Below are 17,261 nucleotides of genomic sequence, written 5' to 3'. Positions count from 1 at the left end.
CTGCTTATCACAAGCTTCTTTCCCTTATCCAGATCGTCTCGGCACTCTACCCTGCCTACTGACACACTTGCACTCCCATCTGGATGAAATGCAGGCAAACATAATGGATTACTTCCACTAATGGAGACCTAGTGGGGAAGGGGGAGGGAAGGACAGGTTCCAAAAGCGCCCACCTGTAATGCTGAAAACCTTCAGTCGGGTCTGCTGGGTTAGTTGGTTCTTCATTTCTTTAAGCACATTCAGTAGAAAAGGAATGGAAAGCCACTAAACCCACTCAATTTAACCTGCCTGTTTCCATGGAGTTATTTTTTCCCATGTAAAATGAGTGTAGCTGTGTGAGTGTAGCAGCAGTGCAAGGTCCCTCCCTGGGACCACGCTCTTGGTGCCCACAGGTCTGGGGTTCATCACTGTGGCCAGCAGTGCCCATGTCTATAACACCCACATCAGCTGGGGGAGATTCCCCCACAAAATACCCCAAAACAGCCCCTGGAGTTCCCTCAGCCAAGCCCTGGGCTTGTTCCCCTGAGCAGCACCACCACTGCATTTGAAGGCCAGAGAGGTGTTGGCTGGTAGCCCTGGCAGGTTCTTGTGCAGATGTGGGGTTTGGTAAGGAGAGGCTCTGCTGGGGCTGCTTCTGTGAGGGTCTGGGGACTCAAACCCAGACCCTCCAGCTCCAGCCACCTCATGGTGCAGCAGAAATAAAGCATCACATTGTACCCAGAGCACCTGGTCCCCTCACCTGTGCTCTGCCCAGAAACTGCCTGGGCAGCTGAGAAAGGTACCTGAGATATTTCATAGTGTCCTAATATAATAAACACCTTTGCTGAAAGGGAGGTGTAGAGATTTCTGAGTAACTTGTCCCAAAATGAACCAGTTAATCCCCAACAGAGCAATAAATAGGATATAAAATTCAGCCTTCTGTGGCCCTTGGTGATCAATTCCTTCCTCATCTCAGAGGAGAATGTTGGGTTTACAAAGATGAACTTTGCTGTTCCCACGAAGCCTTTGGTAGCTGGTAATACATCAGAGTATAACCTTCTGTGCTAAAGAGCTCTTCAGTGTCCTGCTCTTCCCGTGATTTTCCAATAATCCTATTTTTTGAGTGATTCTCTCTGGACTTGTTTTTCTGAGGCGATGATCAGAATGGCAAAGCCATTCCCTAACAAACCAGGGGCAAACCCCCAGCTGCGTTCCCAGGGAGTGCTCCCGTCCCTTGGCCAGGCTTCAGCCCCTGCTGCTGTCACCCCTGCCCCTGCTGTGTCACCAGGATGTCACCAGGTCCCCTGCAGTCCCTGGCAGTGCCCCTGCTGAGGTTGAAACGCCTCTGTGCCCGCAGGTATCCGCCCGCAGATCATGAACGGCCCCATGCACCCGCGGCCCCTGGTGGCACTGCTGGACGGCAGGGACTGCACCGTGGAGATGCCCATCCTCAAGGACCTGGCCACCGTGGCCTTCTGTGACGCACAATCAACTCAGGAGATCCACGAGAAGGTACTGGGACAGCTGGGCTGGGCTGGGGGCACCGGGGCTGGGCTCTTCCATGTCTGTGAAGCACCTTCCAGGGCCTGAAGGGGCTCCAGGAGAGCTGCAGAGGAATGGGACAAGGCATGGAGGGACAGCACACAGGGAATGGCTCCCACTGCCAGAGGGCAGGGCCGGATGGGATATTGGGAATTGGGAATTGTTCCCTGGCAGGGTGGGCAGGCCCTGGCACAGGGTGCCCAGAGAAAAGCTGTTGCTTCCCCTGGATCCCTGGAAGTGCCCAAGGCCAGGTTGGACAGGGATAGTAGAAGGTGCCCTTGCCCATAGCAAGGGTTTGGAAAAATGAGCTCTCTTCCAACCCAAACCAGTCTGTGATTGTTTGATTTTTGAGCAGAACGTGTACAAAGCTGCACTTTGAGTCAATCAGCAGATAACATCAACAGAAGCCACTGCAGATTAAAATTCATTCAGGCTGTTTCAGGAGCCAGATGTTATTTTGGAAATAAAAAAGTCTTGTTATCTCTTTGCATCAGGTTTTTCACATCAATGTTATTAACGTTTCTCATGTTTTTTGAAGCCTGTGGTGCTGCTGCTGTGGCTTTGCTGACACCACCCCAGCTGCAGCTGGTGGGACTTCACAGGTGCTCATGCACCTCCAGCAGCTCCTCCCTCTCCAGGGGGAGTGGAGGAGGTTTGGGAATCATTCAGGCAGATCCATGCAGTGTGCATGACTGTTTCTGCTTGGAAGCTCAACTGCATGTAAATACTTCCCTTAAAAGTATTATTTTAGATACCTCAAATGAGGTTTGAAGTGATCAGAAATCACTTCCAAGATCTGGGAAAGAGGAATACAAATAGCATCAGTGCTGCTCTTTGCAGATATTAAATTTGGGGGAAGGAGAATGGGAGTTTTTTGTGAGACATTAATAGGTGAGCCAGGCTTGGGGGTTTGGATGGGTCCTGGGTTTTTGGAGCACTGAGGTAAGTTATGGTGAGGACAGATGAAGGTCTGGATCTTCATTGAGGGATTCAAACCCCAGCCCTGTGTGACTGTGCAGCCTCTGCAGAGCTTCTCAGGCCCCCTTGAGAAGAGCCAGGGAAGGTGGGTGGGACTGGTGTGGCCAGGGTTTCACAGGCACAAGGGGGTGGAGGCATCAGGAGTGTCACACAGTCCTGTTCAAGCCAACAGACCCTGCTGCAACACCTCATTCCTTTCCAAAAGCAGAATTACTGCTGCTTGGAAGCAGAGGGGTTTGCAGATAACCACCTGGAAAAGGGTCCAGGTGAGAGACAAACGTGGTTTTCATCTGCCTGGTCTGCTCAGATGTAACATCACAATTTTCAGACATTCACCAAGTCCATTCCCAAAGCTGTTGGTGGGTCACACCCCTGCAGGGTTTGGTGACACCTGGCTCAGACAGCAGGTCAGCAGTGAAAATGTCCAACTCCCTGGGTCACATTCCTGATTCTTGAGCTGCAGGTGTCTTCCCAGGTGTGCTGGTGGCTCCTGACTGCTGTGTGTGTTGCAGGTGTTGAATGAAGCTGTGGGGGCCATGATGTACCCCACCATCTCCCTGCCCTGACTGCTGTGTGTGTTGCAGGTGTTGAATGAAGCTGTGGGGGCCATGATGTACCCCACCATCTCCCTGCCCTGACTGCTGTGTGTGTTGCAGGTGTTGAATGAAGCTGTGGGGGCCATGATGTACCACACCATCACCCTGACCCGGGAGGACCTGGAGAAGTTCAAGGCCTTGCGGGTCATTGTCCGAATAGGCAGCGGCTACGACAACATCGACATCAAAGCTGCTGGGGAGCTTGGTAGGTCCCAGCTCTGCACCCTGCCTCCTTCCCCTGCCTTTCCAATCCTTTAAAATGAGCACAGGGATCTGCTGCTTCCATGGGACCATGCTGGCACAGCACAGTTCCAGGCAGAACTTCCATTCAGCCCCTAAAGTTACAAGTGCAAGCCCCTAAAGTTACAAGCTCACATTTTTTGCACACGGAGAATATTATGACAAGAAAACTTGACCATGAAGTGAACAGAACTGTGCAGTTTTAGAAGGCAGCTTTTGAGTTCATATCATGTTAAATTTGCTCTGTCTGAATCCCTCATTCCTGCACTGTTCCGAGTTCCAGGTGATCCCTCATACCACTGGATATTTGTATGGCTGTTCTGTTTTTGGCACAGGAGAGTTGATACAGCTTTAGAAAAATTGGAGGAAGGGTGTTTTGTTATGTTTTGAAAAGCAAGATCAGTCTCTTGATCTGAGCTGGTTCTCTGAGTCATGCCCGCTGTGCTGGGAAGTGCTGGGTTGGATGGTGGAGCAGGAATTGTGTGTTGGGTTGTTGCCACCTCCTTTGCCATCTCATCAAAGGTGCCTCAGGAACTTGAAAAGGGCTTTTAGTGTGGATTGCCACAAATAGGGAGGGTCATGTTGTAAGACAGTGCTGGGGCCACCCAGTTTCCAAACTGGTTTGGGTGGTCACAGAGACTTTTGGCTGCACACCCCCAGCTCCAGGAGCTTCGTTGTATCCCTGGTTTCAGCAGCTGAGTTAAAACAGGCTTTACTCATCTGATCCCAAGATTCAGTCTGTGGAGCAGCCCTGCAGTGGTGTTTGGGATATGTTGTATTAAAGGTTATCTCTGGGGAAGTGAAGAATAGCAGCCATTCCACCTGAGCTGTTTTACAGAGATAATTGCGATAAGAGAGTCGCAAATAGTCATTCCTAAAAAAAGCAATTCTCAATACAGTGAATTGTTTTCTTTTTTCAAGAGGAGAACAGTGTCTCCTCAGTGTAATGGTTTCTTCATGTTTTTAACTCTTATTGTTATTATGCATTATAACAACGTTCTGAGGCTTTGAACATCAGGAAAGGAAAGATATAACGAATAAAGTAATGGGATACTGCAGCATAATCCTTCTTTTTTTACTTGGCAAATTGGGTGGCCAAATGATGTGGTTCTGAGTAGAAAATGTAATGACTCCCCACAAATGTAGCATAAAGTTTAATTGGTATTGCTTTCCATAAGGTGGTCTTTAAACTGTGCAGTCAGTCAATGACCAGTGCCTAAACAACGGTGCCTGGCCTGGGCTGGGCTGGGCACCAGTTTGGACCCATTAAAAGGCACCCCCAGACTGGGATGATGGGGTTGAGCCATCATTCATGGGTGTTTAAGGGGCACAGAATGTGGTGTTTGTGAGGTCCCCAGAACAAGGGGGAGATGAGAATTTGACTCCATGTTCTTAGAAGGCAGATTTATTATTATATTATATTATATTATATTATATTATATTATATTATATTATATTATATTATATTCATTATATTGAATATAATATAATACAATATAATATAAATTATATTGTATATATTATACTATTATATACTATACTATTACATTACATTATATTATATTATATTACGCTATACTAAAACTATACTAAAGAAAAAGATACATCAGAAGGCTTAACAAGAATGAATAATAAAAACTCGTGACTGCTCAGAGAGTCTGACACAGCTGTCTGTGATTGGTCATTAATTAAAAACAATTCACGTGGAACCAATCAAACATTCACCTGTTGGTAAACAATGTCCAAGCCCCATTCCAAAGAATCAAAACACAGGAGAAGCAAATCAGATAATTATTGTTTTCATTCCTGAAAACAATAATTTTGTTATTGTTTTCAATAACAATCCAATTTGAATTGTTATTGAATTCAAATTGAGGCTTCTCAATTTGAAGAGCCTGAGGCTTCTCAGCTTCCCAGGAAAAAATCCTGGGCAAAGAGGATTTTTCAGAAAATATCATGGTGACACAGAGTAAATAGCAGTGTAAGGAGCTTGTGGGCAGGGCAGCTGGGAGTCACCCCATTTCACAAATGGGTCCCTTAGCCAGGGGACAGGAGCTGGCAGGGCTGGCATTGGGCAGGGCTGTGATCTGTGATGTGTGTGTGGGATCTGTGATCTGTGAGTGGGATCTGTGATGTGTGTGTGGGATCTGTGATGTGAGATCTGTGATCCGTGGTGTGGGATCTGTGATGTGGGATCTGTGATCTGTGAGTGGGATCTGTGATCTCTGATGTGGGATCTGTGATGTGGGATCCGTGATCTCTGATGTGGGATCCGTGATGTGTGATGTGTGTGGCCTCCGCAGGGATCGCCGTGTGCAACATCCCGTCGGCGGCGGTGGAGGAGACGGCCGACTCCACGGTGTGCCACGTGCTGAACCTGTACCGGCGGAACACGTGGCTGTACCAGGCGCTGCGCGAGGGCACGCGCGTGCAGAGCGTGGAGCAGATCCGCGAGGTGGCCTCGGGGGCCGCGCGCATCCGCGGGGAGACGCTCGGCCTCATCGGCTTCGGTGCGTGCCACGCATGGGGGCGGGCTGCTCCTGAGGGGCTCAGAGGCTCCGCACAGCCCTGGGAAGGACCCAAATGGAGCATTTCCAAACCCAGAGCCACCACAGTGGGAGGGTGTGAAATGGGGAGGATATCTCATGTGGGTTTTTGGGGAGGGAGCTGTTTGTGAGCTCTGGTTGAGTCCTTGGAGGAGCACTGGTGAAACACAGTGGGGTTTTAGAGGGACCACAATTCTAGAGGTAGTGCTGTTGTCCTCTCCCAAAAATACCCCATCCCTGAGCCAGAGCTACACCAGCCTGGCCTTCCTGAGCCGCTCTGGCCTGCACAGTGGCAGGGCTGTGTAAAACAGAGCTTCAGTTCAGCCACAGCTGTAGAGAGTTTCAGCGTTAGAGGTGGGATCAGCTAATTAAATGCAAAAGCTTGTTTAAATGGGGAAACTGAGGTAAGGGAATGCCTGGGAAGCCCAGCAGCCCCCATGGGACAATCCTCAGGTCCTGCTGGGATCTCAGCCTCATGGACACAGGGGATTTGGCTCAGTTAACTCGCCCTGTCCCTTCCCTTCGGCACAGGTCGCACTGCGCAGGCGGTGGCGGTCCGAGCCAAGGCCTTTGGCTTCAACGTGATCTTCTATGACCCGTACCTGCAGGACGGCATCGAGCGCTCCCTGGGCGTCCAGCGGGTCTACACCCTGCAGGACCTGCTCTACCAGAGCGACTGCGTCTCCCTGCACTGCAACCTCAACGAGCACAACCACCACCTGATCAACGACTTCACGATTAAGCAGGTAATGAATTCACCCTCACATGCGTGCATGGCCGAGGAGAGCTTGGGGGGTGGCAGGGCCTGAGTGCAGGAGCTGGCCACAGATCCCTCAGCTTCCCCAGCAGCTCCAGAAGAGCTGCTTACACCCAGGTGTGTCTCCCCATGGTGCTTAGGGGGAGCAGTGTCCTGCCAGGTAAGTGATCCCCATCCCTGTGGTGCAGAGGTGATGGCAACGGTGGGTTTTGTTTGCCAACTCCAACCAGAGATGGAAAACCCATGTGCAGCGGGGTGGGGTTGCTCTGGGGCTGGAGCAGGAAAAGCAGGATGCTGCCACAGCTGGGGCAGCATCCCTGGGTGGGGGTGAGGACAGGAGGGTGGGTGCACCAGCTGACCCCACCCCTCTCTGGGCCGTGGCAGATGAGGCAGGGGGCGTTCCTGGTGAACACGGCCCGCGGGGGGCTGGTGGATGAGAAGGCCTTAACCCAAGCCCTGAAGGAGGGACGGATACGAGGGGCCGCGCTCGACGTGCACGAGTCGGAACCGTTCAGGTAACGCCGCGGCTCGCGGGGTGCCATCGGTGTCACCGTGCGTCCCGGCACAGCCAGGGGTACCCAGCACCCACTGAGAGCCCCTGGGCACACAGCCCAGCCCCAGGGGACAGTCCTGCTGCTGTCACCCTGCAGCAGCCATCAGTTTAGTCCAGCACTGGGGCTGTGTGTGCTCAAAGCGACACTGGGAGTTTGGGACAAGATCCCAGCCTGTATTTAGCAAAAACCCCAAAACATTCACTAGCCCTTGAGTACAAAGTCACTGCACTCAGTGCTGGGCATTTTTGTCTGCAGCCTGGGAAGGGCTGGGTTGTAACTGAGGGTGCAGCTTTTCCCACCACAGAAATATTTAAAGAACAAAAAGTTTGCTCCTACACAAGGGGAACACCAGTGTCCACCCCTCCCATCCTAGGATCACCCACAGCCTGTCCCTTTATCCCCACACTGCTGCAGACACCCCCAAACATTATTCCCATGGGAGCATTTAGCCCAACCACCGCATGGGTTGGTGTTTCAGCCCTTTTTTCGTGCATTCTCAGAAGGCTGCATTTTCTGAGCCCTGCACAGAAGCTGTGCTTCCTCCCCAGCACTTCTGTGGCCATTTTGGGCTGGCAGGACTGTAAGGCCAGGGAATCACAGAGTGATTTGGGCTGGAAGGCACCCTAAAACTCATCTAGTTCCAATTCTTTCCTGTGGGCAGGGACATCTTCAACTAGAGCAGGTTCATCAAGCCCCATCCAGGCTGGCCTTGGAAAGAGTGTTGTATATGCAGAGGGCAGGCCACAAGCCTTTTGCTGTTCATCTTCCATTCTTTGTTCAAACATTGATTAATCTGTTTGTTTGTTTTCCTCTGCTCCCAGTTTTGCTCAAGGCCCCTTGAAAGATGCTCCCAACCTGATCTGCACCCCACACACAGCCTGGTACAGTGAGCAGGCGTCCCTAGAGATGAGAGAAGCTGCTGCCACCGAAATCCGACGTGCGATCACAGGTACCAGGAGGAGCAGAGACAGGATTCACCCTGCCCAGGGGAAAGGGATCTAACCCCAGTTTGCTTCCCAGGAAAAGAGCTGAGAGCCCAAAGGTTCCCTGTTTTGTTGTGACCGGGTGATGGGTTTTGTGTTAGTTTTATTTTTTTAATGGATGGGCAGATACTGGTGTCTGTGACTGGGAAGAACAGGATAAGGAAGCTGCTCCTGTTCCTGGTGCTGACCCACAGACACAGCACTGCAATCCAAAACCAAATCCCAAGGTGGTGGGCACAACACTCCAGCAGAAGAGTGCTTCTCTTCCCCTAGAAGTCATCCTCAAGGGAGCAGCTCCTCTGAAAGCCAAGTGTTGGGAGTGAGGGTGGGTCTCCAGCCCTGCCCCTCAGGACAGCCCAAACACCCTCCTGAAACAAGGAATGTGGGATATTTTTTCCTCTCACCCTTGACACTGACAGACACAGTGGAATTACAAGCATTGCAGCTCGCTGGAGGGTGATGAAGCCGGGCCCTGCCCGACACAGACTCACCTTTCTCTCCAACTCCAGGGCGCATCCCGGAGAGCCTAAGGAACTGCGTGAATAAGGAATTCTTTGTCACGACGGCCCCGTGGTCAGTAATAGACCAGCAGGCGATTCATCCCGAGCTCAATGGTGCCACGTACAGGTGAGCGGGGGAACGGGAACGCCGGGAATACACAGGGACACCGGGAACACACAGGGACACCGGGAGCACCCGCGGCCAGTGGCACAGCGAGGGTGGGCACCCGCATACCCCGGCTGCTTCACCCCCTCCCCGGGGACCAGCACTCACAGCTCGGGGGTTCCTGAGGGGGTTGAGCCAACCCCAAAGGCTGGGTGATCCCTCCCTTCCCAGAGCTGCATCCCTGCGGGCTGGGAGTCGCTGGGCAGCGTCTCTGGAAGTGGCAGGACCCCCCCAGATGGTGGATGTGAGTTCTGACCTGCAGCAGCAGCTCGGTGCTCCTGTCCATGAGCAACCTCTGTGAGCCAGGCCCAGCTCACAGGTAGGTTAATGAGCCAGGGGAAAAGCTCCAAATACAGGGCTGTAGTCAGGTGACCCAATTTCCACTTAATCCGAGATTAAGGGTTACTTACTGCTCTGTTTAGATGGCTCCAAGTGTGCTGGTAGGAGACATTAGGCTCAAGGAGCTGGAGCATGGGCTCATTCAGGGTATCACCACTGCCAAAAATACTCTGAGCTACAAAATACCCTGCAGGGCACATGAGGTCATGTCAGGCAGAGCCAGGCCAGAGTTACCCAGCAGCAGAGCCCCAGGACAGCTCCTGGGCCATGCAGGCCCCAGGCAGGGAAGGCTCCCTCTGACCTGGAGAAAGCCTCCCCTGTTGCCACTCTTGTTCCCAAACACGTGGGCAGTGCCAGCACCCAAGGACAGGCCTTGGCTCCCCAGCTTAACCTGGCTCTGCAGGGAGCTGCAGCCCTGGAGCCCCTGTGAGCTGGCTCAGCTCACCACCTTCACAGGCAGGGGAAATTCCCTTCCCCTCCCAGCTTCCCAATCCACCTTGCCTCAAGGCAGTGCAGCTGCAGGGAAGTGGGAGCCATCTCAGGCCTCACATGGCCACAGAGCTCCACATGCTTTTGTCCTCATTGCCCCCACATCACAGCTGAAGAAATAATATTCTCCTTTTTCAAACTCACTGTTGCTTCTTGGAATGTGTGTAATTCCTCTTGCTCTTGGAAAAGCTAGATTAGATCTGAGCCCATCTTTGAGCTGTGCTGTTCCACAAGGAAGGTGCAGCTCCAGAGAAATTTTACAAACCAGGTGTAGGTGTTCAAGGTATCCACACACAGGGATGATGGGGACAGCACACCAGCGTCTGGGCTTTCAGAGAACATTCCAGAGGGTTCCTTACCCAAATTTCCAAAGGAGAAGGGTTTCCCCATGGGGCAGGAGGCTGTGAGAAGGCACAGAACAAGCTGCAGTCCCGGTGGTGAAGCAGAGGACACTTACCTAAGGCACAGCAGTTGATGTTTAACTCTGAGCTCTCCCTTGTAACTTCAAAGGAACAGCAAGCCTGGCTGCAGGAGGGAGGTGGGATCTCTCGGCTGTGTTTCCTGCAGTGGTGGTGGGCTGAGGGGCGTGTGATGAGCTGTGCTGTGACAAACCTGCCTCTCTGTGTCCCCTGTGCCAGGTATCCCCCTGGGATGGTCAGTGTGGCACCAGGAGGAATCCCAGCAGCTATGGAGGGCATCATTCCCGGAGGCATCCCTGTCACCCACAACCTTCCCACAGTGGCACATCCTTCCCAAGCTCCATCGCCCAACCAGCCCACGAAACACGGCGACAACAGGGAACACCCCAACGAGCAATAGCAGATAATTTAAAAACCATTCAATAAACTTAGGACCAAGAGACATTGGAAAAGAAGTTATACATGAACTAAAAGAGAAGAATTTGATACGAAATTTGTAATGTTGATTTTGGACAGAGGCATCATTGATGTTCCAGTGTTCCCGACAAAGTGACAGCAGCCAAGACTGGGGAGAAGCCCTGGAGAAGTCACCTACTCCCTGCAGTGCTGAAAACTAGGATGTGATACATTAATGAGCAACTTCTGTTATTGTGTGTTGAGTTTCCTTCATCTGTGCATCAATCACATGAATAAAAATGAATTTCTTTTCCCCCCTCAATTCCTTGGGAAGGACAGGGCTCCTGCACTGTGTCCAGGCCACTGAATTAAGCCATCTTTACAGAGCTAACAAGAAACCATTGTGTGGCTTCAGCCCTTTCCTTTCTCTTGCATCTGGTGACCTCTCCTAACAGGGGGCAGCAGTCCTGGCTTAGAAGTGGAAGAAAAAAAAAGAAAATGCTCCTCCTCCTCCTTTTTGCAGTGGCCAGTGCCGTGTAACAGAAGTTCTCCTGCCAGGTCTGAGTTCCAGCCATTCCAGCTGGGATCTGTGGGATGGGAAGGGCAGGAAGGGCTCCTGGCAGTGACTACTGCCCTCCCAGGCTAAGGAAAACCAAACTGCCAGTCTCTTCTCTGCCCAATACACTGAATAAAGTAGCTGTGCATCCACCTACGCCCTGCAATGATGCAAGAAAAAATAAAAGAAAAATAAAAGAAAAAAAAAGGAAAAAAAAAAAAAAAAGAAGAAAGTATTAAGTTTCACACACTATTTGTACTCAGATATATTTTCTCAGTTTTAAATCTGCAGCTATTTTATCAAGTGGAAAAAGTCTTGAGCTGGAAAGGGTTCAAGAATAATGTTGCATTTCCTTATGTCTCAGGAAACACTTTTTATGGTAACTTGTCAGACTGTCTATGAACAAAATCCACTTTTTTAGACATTGATAAAAGTCTTCTTTTCTTCACGTGATATTTTATACAAGAACACTTCAAGATGTGTTATTAGATGTGACTGATTTTAACAAATCCTATTAGATTTGTATCAACTAGTTACATGTTATATTCATAGTCTTTTGTGAATCACCGCCTTTTGTTTTTAAAGATGGCCTGTTTTGAGCCTTTGTATGGGTACATTCCTGTTTCTGTGACAAAAAAAAAAAAAAAAAAAGAAATCTTGAGCTGTCCCAAACAGACAAAAAAAGAAACCAATGGCTATCAGTATGTTTTGGTTTAGTGTGTTACCGTTACTGTATTTGTTTATTGTAAAGGTGGACATTTAGCGTTCAGTGCAGTTTTCAATAAAAAGTGATAAAATTTCTATAATTTCTGAAAGGCAAGAGCTCTCGCTGCAGTCTGGGGCTTGGAGACACTGAGAGGTAACCATAAGGTACAGAAACATAATTCTGGTCACACTTGGTGCATGTTTACAGTCCAGTGGGAGGGGAAGGTCCCTTCCAACTCAGACCATTCTGTGATGAAGAGATCACTGTGGGTTTCCACTAAGTACAAAGGCAGCTACAACTCAAACATTTTCTGTACATTCTCAAGAGCTGAAGCATTATCAAACCATTGGAAAATAAAGCCAAAAAAGTGCTCAAGAGGTGCTGCTGGCTTTGAGCCTCACTGGGCAAAAGGCCTGTCTGTCCTTGTTTCCACCCTTCTTTACCACTGTGTCCAAGTGCCACACACATGGAGTTAGATGGGGACTAAAATAAGCTGAAACCAAAGTGTCCAAGTTACAAAACTCTGTATTTTGTTTGCTTAAACTGAAAACTTGGTTACCAGCTTCAAACATCCAAACAAGAGGTCACCTGTTACAGAATGATTGCTCCTTGTCAGTGCTCAGCACAGCCCAGCAGTGAATTATCCGTGACCTCTGTGAGAAACTGCGATAAATAAAACAGGTCAGATACAGGTAGCATTTGGGAGACACCAAAATGACCATCAAAACCAAGAGGAAAACATTGAATTGATGTTAAGGTTTAGAGTTGTTTTAAAAATAAAGGAGCCCTGGTACTTTGTCTCTCGATAATCTGGTCCCTCCCTGCGCCGCAGGATCCGTGTGCCAGCACTGACTCCGAGCTCACAACATGCTGGAGCTTGCATCCAACACCCAACTTCCCTTTCAGCCAAAACCAAGGTCAGAAGTGCCACAAGCTCAACAGGAGCAGAGGTTAAGCCATCCCAAAGGTTACAAGTGCCTGCAGGGAGAACACCAGCAAAACATGCAAAGATTGGAGCCATGGAAGGGGAAGATATCATCACAGCTGGGAGATGCCAAAGCACCAGGAGCTGCAGCTCTCAAATGGAAAATTACTGGGCAAAGAAATTGGAAATGAACAGTTGCTGCTGAAGGTTTGTGGCTGACAGAGCCATGCTGCTGTTGTCCCACTCAGGGAAAGCAGACAGGAAGGCTCTCCTAGAATAATCATCTTTTTCTCTAGGGAGAACTCCAGAGATGTCAAAGTAGCTGTCAAAACAAGCAGCTCCAAGGTGACAAACACTGAATAAAACCTTTTAAAGAGGTATTAGGGAAGTTACTGAATAAAAGGGGGAAAAAGGAAAAGCAGAAATTAAAGTCTCCACACACACAAACCAACCTGGGTAATGGAGGAAATGCAACTCAGGCGTATTTGCCATAAGCCATGCAGCAGAACTTTGGAAGAATCCAGAATTACTAAATTTTAATATATTAAAAACAAGAGAAATACAGGGATTTTCACTGAGGAAGTCATAAATAAAACCTGAAAAAAAATCTTGACCAGCAGTAAAGGAGGTAGCAATGAAAAGCTAAGTTCTGTGCTAGGAAAGCATGTGCTGCTGCAAGCAATATTTGAGGAAAATAACATTAAGAAACCCAATTTTTTGTATGTATCTTCATGGCTGAAAGTGCAGAACTTGCTGACAAGCTGCAAGGGAGTGTGTGCAGATTAACCTCAGTGCCTGTAAACTTTCAGGTGTGTGACTGAGGAGGCACTGACATCACTGACTGCAGTGCGAGCACAAAGCCGGGGGTTGCAGCTCTTCAATCTACCAGTACAGGAGGTTTGGATTACTCTGATTCTGGAAAAGATTCTGGAAAGGCTCCCAAAGGGCCTGTGAAGCATGTGAACCTGAACAGACCATTGAACAGCACATCAGAACAAAACAACAATGATCAAGGAATCCAAGTGATCCAAAGTACCAGGACTGTCCTGCCGGAGCAGCGAGGAATTTGTCGGTGCATGCGTGTGAGAAGAGCTGAACTGAGCACGGGGACTCCACTGCCTGGGGAGGGCTGGGGGACAGGGGCACAGTGCAGGCTGCCCATGGGCACCAGGAGAGCAGGGCAGGACAGCTGGGCCACTGTGGCTCAAGGCAGACTTTCACATTGGTAATTCTCCCCTTGGACAAGCTTTGCTTCCCCGAACAAACAGCACTGCCAAAAGAAGGTGGGTGCGAGGTGAAAACTCCACAGCATCCTTGAGCAGCCCATGGAATCAGGGGCTCTTCCTTCTGTCCACAGGGCAGCTGCTCAGGGGCAGCTGGGGTCTGAAGTTACAGGTCTGGCCACTGAGAGCTCCTCAGGCTGGCTGAGTTAGGAGCCCCGTGGTCACAGCAGACACATAAACCACTGCAGCACAGGCTGCACACCAGCTCAGGGCACAGAAACCCTCATCCCAGCTTACCCTGCGTTCAGCTCCCCTGACAGAAAAGCTTCACATCCTCAGCTAGACAAGGTATAAAAGGATTTCACTGCAAGGTAAGGTTAAAAAAAACCCGATTTAGAAAGGGAACTCGAAGCAGGACCGTGTGCTCATGAAGAACCCCTGTAGTATCTGGGGTTGGGTGGTGAATTTGGGTCACTCACACATGGCAGAGCAGCATTCATCCTTCACCTGGAAATCTGGGCATGCACCAAGCAGAGGAAATCTAATGGCCAAAAAAGGTGAAGACATAATAAACCTCAGTGGAATCTAGGACGGGAGAATTGCAAAATTAATACAGTACTTCATTATTTCTTTACTTTTGGTGTCATCACCAAGTTTCTGTAGGAGTTGTGCACGTTTCAACACCATCTAAGCAGCATTTGGAAGAAAAAGCAGCAACTTCCTCAGGGTTTCCATAGCTCTGAACTACATAAAAAATAGGTGCTATGGGGCTTCTTTCCAAATTCTAATTAAAACAATTTCATCTACTGCAAAATTTCTTATTTAACCACCACACCAAAAAAAGTGCTTTTCAAGACAACCTGAATTGCACTGTATATGTAAAAACTGGCATTAACCTTTAGTGTTTCAGTGAGATTTTTAGATAAACTTTATCCATTACAGGTTACATGGCTAAAGTTATCAAATATAATAAAATTTCTACTGGAGAATATACTCTGAACTTACAGTCTTAGGAACTTACATAAGTTTAAGTATGGCCACATCAATCAACATGCAAGAAATTCCCAGGTTTACATACTGAGAAATACATAACAGTGCTTTTAAACAACTTGAGCATAGATTCTTTCTTTTTAATTAGAACTGCCAAGTGGATTCTCACTAGATTCAGTGACCGAGGAGTAACCTTTAAAAAGGTGTTTTTTCATTTGCAGCAAAGTTTGAGTGATCAAAGAATAAATGATAAAAATGATGTAATTTGTAACACAGCAAGACTGAGTTTTGACAAGATTAAATTCTCAATTGTGTTCAAGTTCTCAGATTTCACACAATTTTGTTTAGTGTATGCTCACAGGAATAAAATCTTTTAGGTCACTTCTCTGAATAAATATCCTTATGTATACTGAAAGGAATCTATTAACTATTAGAAGAAAAAATAAAAGGCAAAAAAAAACCCCAAAAAAGCTTTTTCAGGAAACAAATCATTTCACTCAATGTAAATTTAGCTTCTCTTCCAGTTTGTTCCGTAGAGTTTAGACTTTATTATGTGGGCACAGCAATAACTAAAATATTAGTAAAATAACGAACGCATTTTTGCTTATGACTTGCTGTGGATATCTGTGCAAACAAAAAAAAACTCTCACAATCTGACCTGGGCACTAGTGAGATTTCACAGGAAAAGGCCTTTCAGGGAAACGTGTCAGAGTATCTAAAAGGTGATGGAGAAGACCAGGTTTTACTGTAAAAGAATCTCAGAGGGAGGAGATATCCATCCAGCTCACATGTGCTTTCAGAAGTGCCCTTAGTTGAAGAATTTCTCTGCAATAATTAAGATGCTGGTATACGTTTCCTATTACACAACCTCTTACACAACCACATGCGGTACATTTATAGACAGATTTACAGTCAGAAAGAAAAATGGGGTCGGTTTGGTTTGGTTTTTTTTTTTTACCATCTTGATAATAAAATTAGCTGTTTTTTGTTTCTTTTTCGTGTTTTTATACAAACTGCAGTCCAGCCCACTCGGCTCTCTGCGGGCAGCAGGATGAGCGTTCCATCCTCTCCCCGTGCCGTCGGAGAATCCTTCCCAGCATGTATCCCCTAGACCTGGGTCGCTCCACACCCAACTGCTACAGCACAACGCTCACTCGGGGGCACACACTCTGCGCTGCTCATTTGCACTTTATTCCCCCTCACTCATCGTCGTCATCCTCGTCCTCCTCGCCGTCGGACAGGGACGTGCAGGGCCGGATCTGGCGGTAGCGGTCCAGCCACTTCTCCACCATCTGGGTGACCAGCGGGTGGTTGCGCCGGCGGGAGCTCTTCTGCATGGCCACCAGGACCCCTCCCTCGGTCACGCAGCAGTCCAGCCACTCCCGCAGCAGCTTCTCCTGCTGCTCCTCGTTGCCTATCTTTGGGGCACACAAAACACCAGCAGTGAGGCTTCCCGAACGCCCAGCGCCGGCCCTCGCGCCCCACTGGATCCTCTCAGCTCGTCTAGGATTCTCCCAATCTCGCCTCTGTTCTAGGCACTCACTCCAAAGCATCACACCCACAAAGGGAAAACTGATGCCCACTGCATTTTTAACCAAAGGCACTGGAAGTACTCTCCAGCTCTTCTCCTCCATTTTTCTTTCTTTCTCCATTTTTCACATGTCTATTTCCAGTACGGCCTTCAGTTATTTTTAAGCAGCTATTTATCTACAGTAGGCACCATATATAAGGAGGGAAGTCCTAACAGAGCTTTCTGGCTTTACATTTTTATAAGTTCTCAAAATGAAATATTTTCTCTTGTAAAATATAACAAATATCATGGCTTGCTAAGGAAACATCCCTTTCTAGACATGAAGCTCGTATTTTTCTCCTTTTATTTACAGAATGCCCACTTTCCGCAATTACTTCAGTTTTCCAGCCCTCCCTTCACCCATGCACACCCTTCAGGGAAGTAATTCCACATTTTTATCATAGTTATTAAAGCACAAATGAGTTGAGTTTCATTAGAATAGAAGGTGGAAAATGCTGCAAGTGTAGGCCAATATTTGTGTTTCATCTTTTAGGAAAAAAAACCCCAAAAGGCAGATTTCAGTCTTGCCTTATTGACAGAACCCTTATTTTTGTGTCCTTTTCTAGGTATGCTGATATTCAGTGCTCTCAGGCACAGGGTGGGATTGTTGGGGTGTCCTGTGCAACACCAGGAGTTGGACTGAATGATCCTTGTGGGTCCCTTCCAGCTCAGGAAATTCTGTGATTCTTTGATTCTGTGATTTACATGGTCAATGAAGTTACACTGTCAATCAGTTATTTACAGCTGATTGACCACTGAGCTGTAAATAAGCATCAAATTTGTGGGAAAATAGTTTCCAAAATCACC

At 48.5% G+C, this 17,261-nt stretch overlaps 2 protein-coding genes across 7 annotated transcripts in view; one reads left to right on the top strand and one right to left on the bottom strand.

Annotated features, from left to right (window-relative positions):
* The window catches only part of CTBP2 (C-terminal binding protein 2), a 132,804-nt gene extending 120,944 nt beyond the window's left edge, over positions 1–11,860 (top strand). For all 4 annotated transcript variants that reach the window (XM_071446409.1, XM_071446410.1, XM_071446408.1 and 1 more), the window contains 8 exons: positions 1,337–1,491; positions 3,156–3,300; positions 5,639–5,845; positions 6,413–6,627; positions 7,023–7,153; positions 8,014–8,141; positions 8,685–8,802; positions 10,308–11,860. In XM_071446409.1, coding sequence (XP_071302510.1) covers positions 1,337–1,491; positions 3,156–3,300; positions 5,639–5,845; positions 6,413–6,627; positions 7,023–7,153; positions 8,014–8,141; positions 8,685–8,802; positions 10,308–10,488 — 1,280 coding nt within the window. In that variant the 3' untranslated portion in view covers positions 10,489–11,860. The remainder of the gene's footprint in view (positions 1–1,336; positions 1,492–3,155; positions 3,301–5,638; positions 5,846–6,412; positions 6,628–7,022; positions 7,154–8,013; positions 8,142–8,684; positions 8,803–10,307) is intronic.
* Positions 11,861–12,253: 393 nt separating this feature from the next.
* Positions 12,254–17,261, bottom strand: part of ZRANB1 (zinc finger RANBP2-type containing 1) — a 44,085-nt gene continuing 39,077 nt past the window's right edge. For 2 of the 3 annotated variants that reach the window (XM_071446413.1, XM_071446412.1), the window contains exon 11: positions 12,254–16,302. In XM_071446413.1, the coding sequence (XP_071302514.1) occupies positions 16,084–16,302 (219 nt within the window). In that variant the 3' untranslated portion in view covers positions 12,254–16,083. The remainder of the gene's footprint in view (positions 16,303–17,261) is intronic. The other variant, XM_071446414.1, reaches the window with a different exon arrangement.

The sequence above is a fragment of the Agelaius tricolor genome, unplaced genomic scaffold (assembly GCF_023055355.1).
Source record: "Agelaius tricolor isolate 1412-34295 unplaced genomic scaffold, bAgeTri1.0.p SCAF_22, whole genome shotgun sequence".
Lineage (NCBI taxonomy): Eukaryota > Metazoa > Chordata > Aves > Passeriformes > Icteridae > Agelaius > Agelaius tricolor.
The sequence above is the reverse complement of the archived record's forward strand: the minus strand, read 5'-3'. Positions and strand labels throughout refer to the sequence as shown.